The sequence below is a fragment of the Pempheris klunzingeri genome, chromosome 17 (genome assembly GCF_042242105.1).
Source record: "Pempheris klunzingeri isolate RE-2024b chromosome 17, fPemKlu1.hap1, whole genome shotgun sequence".
NCBI classification, from domain to species: Eukaryota; Metazoa; Chordata; class Actinopteri; order Acropomatiformes; family Pempheridae; genus Pempheris; species Pempheris klunzingeri.
The window spans coordinates 8,424,180-8,433,654 of NC_092028.1; the positions used below are offsets into that span (position 1 = coordinate 8,424,180).

The window sequence follows — 9,475 nt, forward strand, 5'->3', positions numbered from 1 at the left end:
GTCTTATATTTATATTCTTTAATTATGGCCACATCAGCTCCACAAACAAGACACACAGGTTTACCTCCGATATCGACAAACAGGTAAAACTCGGCCCCCCACCTGCTTTGAAAGTCTCTGTTCTCAAAGTCCACTTTTCGTTTAGCCATTTATTTTGGGGGGGGCTAGCTTAATGGCGCGTTTCCACTAGTACCTACTCCGTACCTACGCCGAGTAGAGCTGAGTAGGTACTAGTGGAAACGTGCCATAAGTGTCGCTGTAACATCGCTGATCGAGGCATTGATCTGCTGATCGGTGTGTCATTATACCTGCAGGAGGAGGGGCTGCTGCACGGGTCCTGACTAGCGTGGCAGCTGTTCAGTGCATTGTGGGATTTGTAGTATTAGAGGTTGGAGTCCTGTTTACGGCCATTCTTAATAGTCACATGAAATTATCTCGCGGGCCGGATATAATTGTATCGTGGGCCGGATGTGGCCCACAGGCCTTGAGTTTGACATATATGCTGTAGATGCTTAAACCGTTTCTCATATGAACTCCGGAGTGTCTGGAGAAGTGGGTTCGGACATTCTCCGGAATCGCTTTTTCACACATGTAGCAGAGAATAGGAGATCGTCCTCAGGAGGCAGGACATGACACAAAAAGTACAGTAAAATACTGTAAAGTTTTGTTACGGAGGAGACTACTGACTCATCCATAATGACTGTTTTTGCATTTATCAATATTACACTTATTTTTTACATATCCGTAATATCAATGAAAGAGTGGAGAGAAGTGTAAAGATGTTTGTATTTTACCCCAGTTACAGAAAAACATCAACAGAGCTGTTCCTATCGCATAGACTTAGTACTAGCGAGCTTACAAGTCCATTTGCATTCTCTCATACAGCTCCTCTGGCAAATGCCCCAGCAGTGCATTTGTGGGAAGGTACTAAATGAGCTGAATAGCTCATCTAGCGTTCTCAAAATTGAAAAGAGGGGGTCTTATTACATATATCGAAACAGAAACAGAAAGAGAAAGAATGAATAGAAAGGAAGGAAAGATTAAATTGATGCCTTACCATTTAGTTTTTTGTCCCTCCCACATTTAATGATTATCGTTTTTGCCTGTTCGGGAATGTGTCTAAATGTAATGTCTGCCTGAAGCATGCAACAGGAGTTTCTTAACAAGTAACATATTAGAATGTGCTTTTCAAAAATGCCACTGAGGAGACTTGAGTGGAATTATAAAAAACTTACTTGCTCTAGGTGTTTAAAGCTGTATGCTGTCTACATAGTTCTTGATCTTCAGTAAAAGACACATTGTAGTCCAAGTAGTTTATTTATTTGACAGAATTCTTTGTTTTAAACCTCTCTTGTGTCCATACTGGTAAAAATCATCAGAAGGACTTGCTAATAAAGAGGAAGGCCAGAGTACAGTTTTTTTTTTTTTTTTCTCAGTTCTTTTTCTTGCAAAGCTTGACACCCACATAGACCTAACAGAGAGTAAATCCCCTGGAGTTAAATTCAATAGCTCATAACTGATAGGACGTTGCATCAGATTTGTCCTCAAGCTGCTTTACATTTAAAAATAGTACCTGTGTAGGATACGCTGGCCAAAACCACATGATTGAGGTTGTCCAAAAAGGTTTCAGTAAGCTTTAAATGAATAAACTTGGCTCAGATTCTGTTTACACTGGCTCATATTTCTCTGCTAACATGGACGTGCATTTTACAGAAAGTCATCATGTCCGTGTGTGTTGTTTGTGTACTGTGCCTCTAGGTTAGAAATTGTCATCGATCTTGTATGTTTTAATGTATCTGATAGCTTATAAATAATTCTAATTGATTACATTAAAAAGTTAACTTGGCACACACACACAGCCAACCGAAAGTAATTTCATGGTGTACATCAGTGAAGGCGCCTTTCTTCTTCCCTGTTTATATTGGCACCTCCCTATCAAAATTCATGTCAGGAAGTTCGTGTTTGTGCTCCCAGCTACTCCGGCAGGTTCATTTGGGAACACACTTATGTAAGTATGTTTGTGTGCTAAAACTAGCCCCAGTGTCCAAGAACTGAATCTGAATTTGAAACTCAATGGGGTCACAACCCCGCAACATGAAGGTTTATGGCAGTCCAGATTTGGGTCTTGGCAGCAGTTCTAAGCCATGACAAGTCAAGCGTAACAAAAAAATAACTGCATTCAGACAGATGTTTGGTCAGACAGTGTTCAGAATGATGTCTCATGCTTTAATACATGATTGAATTGATTCTTTTATAAAAAGCAGGGTGAACTTGCTTACTTACGACAAAAATGGAAGAATGACCTTTTGTTCCAGGTTTTTTTCAGTCTCTCTTTCTCTGTCTGCCAGGTCAAGGCTCAGGTCTACAGCTCCTTGGCTGTTGCCCAGGCAGTTGCAGATGATGTGGACTGCCATGTGTTTCCCTTCAGAGAGTTCGGAAAAGGGCGAATCAAGAAGCTGCGCATCAGCCCAGATGCCTTCATACAGATCGGCTTACAGCTGGCATACTACAGGGTAACACTTTGACAGGCACACACTTACGAAACACAAACAAATGTGGAGTGGAGTTGGAGAGGTGTGTATTTTATGGCATTATTATTTATTGCATTCCACTCGAGAAACATAGTAAAACAATTACATTACAGCCATTGTAGCTTGTTCGTTGCCCATTCTTGGCTGCTGGAGGAAGCAATCTACTGCCCCAGTCATTATGATCTCAAAATGTGTAATAATAGGGCTCAGGGTGGACAAGCTTTTGGGCCTTTTTGTGTATTTTGCAAAGGCCATCAGATGTATTATTTTATGGATGTGGTAGAGTCTGTATATCCCTCTTACATACGGTTCATGTTAGAGCAAGAGAGTACCTCGAGTGTATATAGCCCCCTTTTGCATTTGAACTCACTAACTTCAGCAGTATATTCTTACAGTCCAAATATATTTATTTGGTTTTATATGGTTTGGTGTATTGTCCACCCCCTTGTCCAAACCAAGCAGCAGCCACCATTGCTCAATATCAAAGCAAATGCCAAGCATATTAGAGGAGACACATTACGGCCATTTTCAGGTTCATACTGGTGTGTTTTTGGAGCATTACAGCATGTAAACATGTTCTAGAGAGACCTCCAAATACATTATTTTTCTAATAATGTGCATACTGTATACCTCTATTTTCAACCTCTTTCCAAATACTCCGTTTTAGCTCCTCTCTGGCTAACCTGCCAAATAATTGTACTATTACCATCCCTCATTTAGAGAGCAGTACAAAGTGACACAATGTTACACCATTTTGCAGCCGTTGTGGGGACATTTACTGCCAGAGATTCATCCAAAATAAAGTAAAGTGCTGCAGGATCTAATGACTTGCAGATGTACGTGAGTCTAACAAGTAAAGGGAGTTAAATATTGATTTAGGTAATAAATAGCCTTGTACAAGACAGTAAGTTTTGGTCATAATCACCTCTTTTTAAACCAACATGATTGGACTTTTCTGGCTCCTAGATCTGCTGCCTTTTTTAGTTTCTTTGTCAGTCATCAAAGCAGTGTCCTTAGACTCTTGTACTGATCTGTGTGGTCATGTTGTTCTTGCCTTTCCAATTCAAAACAATAACTTTGCTTGTGTTAACCCTCCAGTTATGTTCATTTGTCAGGAACAGCAATGATGTTCATGGCTCAATGTGCTTGATTATCCAAAAGCTGTCAAAAACCAAAACATCCTAATAAACATTGTTTATATCTCATTACCAACTCCATTACTAACAATTCCATCAATATTTAGTGCAATAGTGTTCTTTACCTCACATAGATAATTCACTCGTTTTTCTTAAAAAATGCATGTTCAAACTTTTTCATGGGTTGATGTTGATAAATGAAGATTAGACGCCTCAAAATTGTCATCAAATTGACCTCTTCACTTAAAATCAAGACAAATGAGTCATCCTCCAAGTGTCCAGTGTAAACCTGCATGTTCAATGCATAGCTGGTGTTTGCATCACATGCTGCCCACATTTTTATGCCATATTTCTCTGGTTTGAAAGGCATGTATTGCCTAAATGGGCAGCAACCTCTCAATGCCACCAGCCTTTCATCCACTGTGACATTAGGGCTTGGGTTATAGAGTAGTGGAAGTTGCTCTACCCACTTGTCCCACACTGTCCTAATATACTGCCCACACTGCCAGTCCTTGTCTCTTGATTATCAAATCGGATTACTCTGGAGATAATGTGAAAAGTCTCCAGAGACATTGTGGCTCGAAATATAGCATCCCACAGACTGGCAGTCAATTCATCCTTCGATTTATATACCCCAGCCAGGATGAGGAGCCCCAAATACGCATGTAAATGTGTTTCGTCCAGCTCATTCCACTCCTGAAAAACACACCTCCCTTCTAGATTAGTCATTTCGAGAATGATTTTCTGTATTGAATTAGGCACGTTAATTCAGCTCAAAAGCTGACTCACTGCTAAACTAGCAGGCCCTGGCTATTTGGGGATGAGGACCACTGTATTTCACCTTTTTTTTTAATACATTTTTTGGAGGAATTGGAATAGCAATTTCCTCATCTGGTTCATAATCAGAATCATCAGAATTGACCTCAAGATGGTCTTCATCTTCAGACACATCCTCCTCTATTTCACTGTCGTGATCAAAGATGAGTTCCAGCGCCTCCAGAACCTCATCTGTTTGCTTCTGCTGCTCATTTTGTAATCTGACAGTGAGTATACTGTACGTAGCTGTAGAGTGTAAGGACTCCAATGCAGAGAATCTTTAGAGAATGTTTAGCCTCTCCCCTGCTGTGTCCACGGAGTGTGGGTGGAGTTTTCCCACGTGAACATTAAAGGGTCCCGTCAAAAGTCATAATAACAAATGATGACCCAAACAGTATCTATGCGATATAAACATGCAGGTGGAGGTTGCAAATATTTGAAAATGCAACATGACAGGAGGGTTAAACAGCTGTCTTTTTTTATACATCTTTGTTTTTAGACCACAGTATTCTTATTGCCATGTCTTTAACTCTGACTGCATGCTTGCATCTCTTTTATCTTCTCCCCTCTCAAACTTCGTCTCTCCTCCTCCTCCAGGATCGCGGTGGCTTCTGTCTGACTTACGAGGCGTCAATGACCCGTCTGTTCAGGGAGGGCCGGACAGAGACTGTGCGATCCTGCTCCAGTGAGAGTTCTGCCTTTGTCAAAGCTCTAGAGGGTGGAGAGGTACTGATACGTTCTGTGATGTTGGCTCTCTCTCAAGTCCAAACTGCAGACTAAAGTCATAATATTTTCACAGGGAAAATGCCAAGTCGAATATTGGACTAATGTCCTATTTGCTCACTGTCTGTTTTGTGCTGTATTTGTGGTAAATGTAAAGTTTATGGATGATTTATAGGTGATTGATATAAGTGTGATTTGGGGTTGACAGGCAGAGGAGCAATGCAGGCGTCTGTTCCGAATGGCTTCAGAGAGGCACCAGGACCTTTACCGAAAGGCCATGACAGGCGCTGGAATCGACAGACACCTCTTCTGTCTGTATGTGGTGTCCAAATACTTGGGGGTTGAGTCACCCTTCCTCAAAGAGGTAAGCGTTTGCTTTTGTAGAACTTCTGCGATTGCTGAGAGAAGAGAGAGACAGAGAGACTCAGAGTAAGAGAATTAATCCCAGAGGGAAACTGCAGTTCAATGACCGTAAAAACATACTTCACATGGGTGCTTGGGAAGAGGAGCGAGAGATTGTGACCATATTCAGTCTGTGCAGCTGCTGTTCTGCTCTCATTTCTGTGCTCCTTTCTGGCTTGAATATCTGTAGCTAATTTCACAGCAATCCATCCGAATTCTCTGGGGAAACATGAATGGCTGGTCCAGACTGAAATATCTCAACAACTTTAGGCTGAATTTTACACAAAGTGGTGCGCTGACCAACCAACATTGCCATAGAGCCATGCTGCTAAAAACCTTACAGCAACAGTCACAACGCAGATTTACTTATTTATCTGACGACAAAGTGATTCTGAGAGTTGTCAAATGTCTAAGACCTAATCACTGTACTGTACTTTGTACAAAATGCAACAGATTGCATTTATGGGACTTCTCTTTTTCATGGCAAAACCAGGAAATCCTGACAAAATCCACCAACAGTTAGAAAACAGAGAGAGAGGCCCGAATGGTTTGATAATTCACTGATGGTCTACCTTCACATGTGCTGCTTCATACCCCTCATTCTCCTCCTCCGCTCAAATTCCAGGTTTTGTCGGAGCCTTGGCGTCTCTCCACCAGCCAGACCCCAGTTCAGCAGATGGAGCTTTTCGACCTGAAGAACCATCCCGATTACATCTCACTGGGCGGAGGGTTCGGCCCTGTGAGTGTCACACACCTTCCTTTATTTGTAACAACAAATGTCAACAGTGTGTGAGGTGATACACTAACCTCATATGATCCCTGTGGTCGTGACAGGTTGCTGATGATGGTTATGGGGTTTCATACATCATCGTAGGGGAGGATATGATCAACTTCCACGTGTCCTCCAAATATTCCTGCAGTGAGACTGTGAGTAAAGCCTTGGTTACTTCTGTGTGTCTGGATAAGATATTGTTAAATTAAAACACAACTGACATGACAACTCTGAGGGATTTCATAATTTGAAAGAAAAACATGTTTGAAGGTGCAGCAAGCAGCAATGATGGAGAGCAAAGACATTTTGCCAGTGACGTTTTGTACAGACAAGTTTTAACCAAAACATTGAGGAATCTGCTGTAGAAACGATCATACTGACTGCACATTTGTGACAAAGATGTAAAGTGAATCCCCAGCATCCCTGCAGTTTTATCTATGTTCACTCTAACTGGACTAGGAATATCCATTGAGTTAAAACTGACCTGATGGCTGCAGTGACGATAGGGGAGGTGGCCATATTTAAATTGTCTGAACACATTTTAAAATACTGGGTGTTCACTTTTTTTTCTCAATCTGTAACTTTGTGGTCTGTTTTCATTTACATTTTCTGTGCAAAGTTGCAAAGCAGCTTTAAAACATGTTAGAGGCCTAACAAAGCCTCTTCATCAATCTCTAACTTCGCAACAATGCTACGATAGGTCACTTTTTTAATACTGTGCAGTTGTGTTCTGTATGAAAGATTTTAGGCCCTATTATTTCACAATTCTGACGCGCTGTGACAATATACATCAAGTTCAGTTTTCTTTGAATTTTCACTTCACTCCACTTCATTTTCCCCATCTTCATGTCACCATCCATTCATTTTTAAACCACACAGCACATGACAGGACGGGACAAACTTCTCTGCTTCGCTGTCTGTTTTCACTTCCCTGTTCTGTTTCATGTTTGTCATGGGCCTCCGTTGATGAATGGACTCAATCAAGCGAGACTCATCTAACGGCTGGGTGGTTTTATCAGCTGATATTAGCTCATTGCAGATATACTTGCATTGGTTTTTAAACTGTCAAATATCAGTATTAGTCACAAAGATCAGAATCAGATTTATTGTCATCATACAGCAAAGTACAATGAGATTTCGTCTGACCTCTCCCATACAACATACCAACAAGACATAAATAGAAATATAAGAATATAAAAATAAGAAAAAGTTATGTGTGTGTGTGTATTTCTTTTTTCTTATCTTTATATTCTTATATTTCTATTTATGTCTTGTTGGTATGTTATGGGATATATATATATATATATATATATATATATATATATATATATATATATATATATATATATATATATATATATATATATATATATATATATATATATATATATATATATATATATATATATATATATATATATATATATATATATATATATATACACAGTACAAAAATTAGTAAAAGTATTTACAATATATACAGAGCAGTGCAATGGCAGCATTTGATTCAATATCAGCAGTGCTATAGTACTCTCCCTGTTCTTCCTCTTTCTCCCTGTGGTTTTGAGGCATTATCATTTTTCGCTACTCTTCCCTTTTTTGCCGCCCTCTTCTTAATACTTGATTTTGCTCTGTTTTAGGACTCCCACAGGTTTGGAGCTCAGATAAGCAAAGCTCTCCAAGACCTCATGAATCTCCTCTCTGCTGACACCAAAACCTGCCTGTCATCCAAAGGCAGTACCCAGCCTCAGCCCAAGAAGCTCCTCTAAATGTGGCAGGAAGCACCTCACCGTGTGGACAAATATTCCCCTCAACACATCTGAGCTGTGTGTAGAAACTGCAAAGAATCCACTTTTTTTCGAACCCGTTATGTGAAGCATTTGTCCGACTGGCAAACATGAATTCGATGAGTAAAATCAAAGGGAATTTCTTTAGGGTAGGTGCTGTTTATTTCCACCTGCCACCATGTTAAGACCCACTTTTCTGAGGATATGAAACCTACAATAGGTGATTTTTAAGAAAGGGGGAGCAAAGGTCATCATTTAAGAAGGAAATGAGCAGTAAGCATTAAGAGGCTCTTAATCTCAATAAAAGCAAAACACTTTTTTTTTAAGTTTGTGAGCGGACCCAGTGAGGCGAGGCAGTGCAGCTCAGCCCACTGACAGTTCAGAACAATTATATTATCAATTAAAGATCAGAAAAGCTTAAGGGAAAAAGGAGGCATAACAAGGCAGAGAACTCTGAAGCAGAAATGCATCTCAGTGAAGGGAAAGAGTCACTCAAAGACCTCCGGAAAAAAAAATAGCCCCATTATATTTTTTTATAGTCATTTCATTTAATGTATCAAATGGGACTGGAAGTTTATAAGCTAGACAATGAAAGTCCCGATGTCATCTGTAAGAATGGCAACAGTTTTTCCAGTTGAAGGAATCACTGTATCCTATCACCTGATCTCTGCACAACCCATGTGCCACAGCCTGAATTAATAGGTCACTATTTGATGTTAAAATCTCTAATGGCAGGAAGAATGCGTGTTGCTCTGAAGACACCTGAGGTTCAAGAGAGTGTAAAAATGTAACTGTTACTATTATTATTATTATTATTATACAGATTTAATGTTGTAACTGGTTGTAAGTGTTCATCTGCAAAGAAACCAGTGGCTGTAGCTAAGTTTGACATTTTCACCTGAAACATAGTGGAGTAGAAGTTACTGAAGTAAAAGACAAGTACCCCTAACTTGCACTTTGTGTATTGCACCACTGGTTGAAATAAGAGGCAGTGATTTGGAACAGGAAGTGCTTCCCGGTGTCTTTGAAATGTTTCACACGGAGGGCTACATTTCTGGGTCCCTGTATGCCAACTGGATGGTTACCAACAATTTTGGACTTTGTGTAGCAGTACTGTTCCCTGACAAGATCCAATGGGAACATTTTACTCCATGCCTCAAAAATCTAAGTTAAATACCTGCCATTCAAAAACCAGTTTGAGTTCAGTGTTTCCGTGCATACATATATTTTTTCCCGGCTGAATTTTGACCGAGATCAGGTGATAACTCACAATGTAACTCTAATTTTATTTATGGCCATGTGTTGGAT

At 40.0% G+C, this 9,475-nt stretch overlaps 1 protein-coding gene across 1 annotated transcript in view; it reads left to right on the top strand.

The window, feature by feature from the left end:
- Positions 1 to 8,741, top strand: part of cpt1a2b (carnitine palmitoyltransferase 1A2b) — a 28,125-nt gene extending 19,384 nt beyond the window's left edge. The window contains exons 14-19 of the mRNA XM_070848694.1: positions 2,349 to 2,513; positions 5,081 to 5,209; positions 5,415 to 5,570; positions 6,234 to 6,347; positions 6,443 to 6,535; positions 8,021 to 8,741. Of these exons, the coding sequence (XP_070704795.1) occupies positions 2,349 to 2,513; positions 5,081 to 5,209; positions 5,415 to 5,570; positions 6,234 to 6,347; positions 6,443 to 6,535; positions 8,021 to 8,149 (786 nt within the window). The 3' untranslated portion in view covers positions 8,150 to 8,741. The remainder of the gene's footprint in view (positions 1 to 2,348; positions 2,514 to 5,080; positions 5,210 to 5,414; positions 5,571 to 6,233; positions 6,348 to 6,442; positions 6,536 to 8,020) is intronic.
- The last annotated feature ends 734 nt before the right edge of the window (positions 8,742 to 9,475 follow it).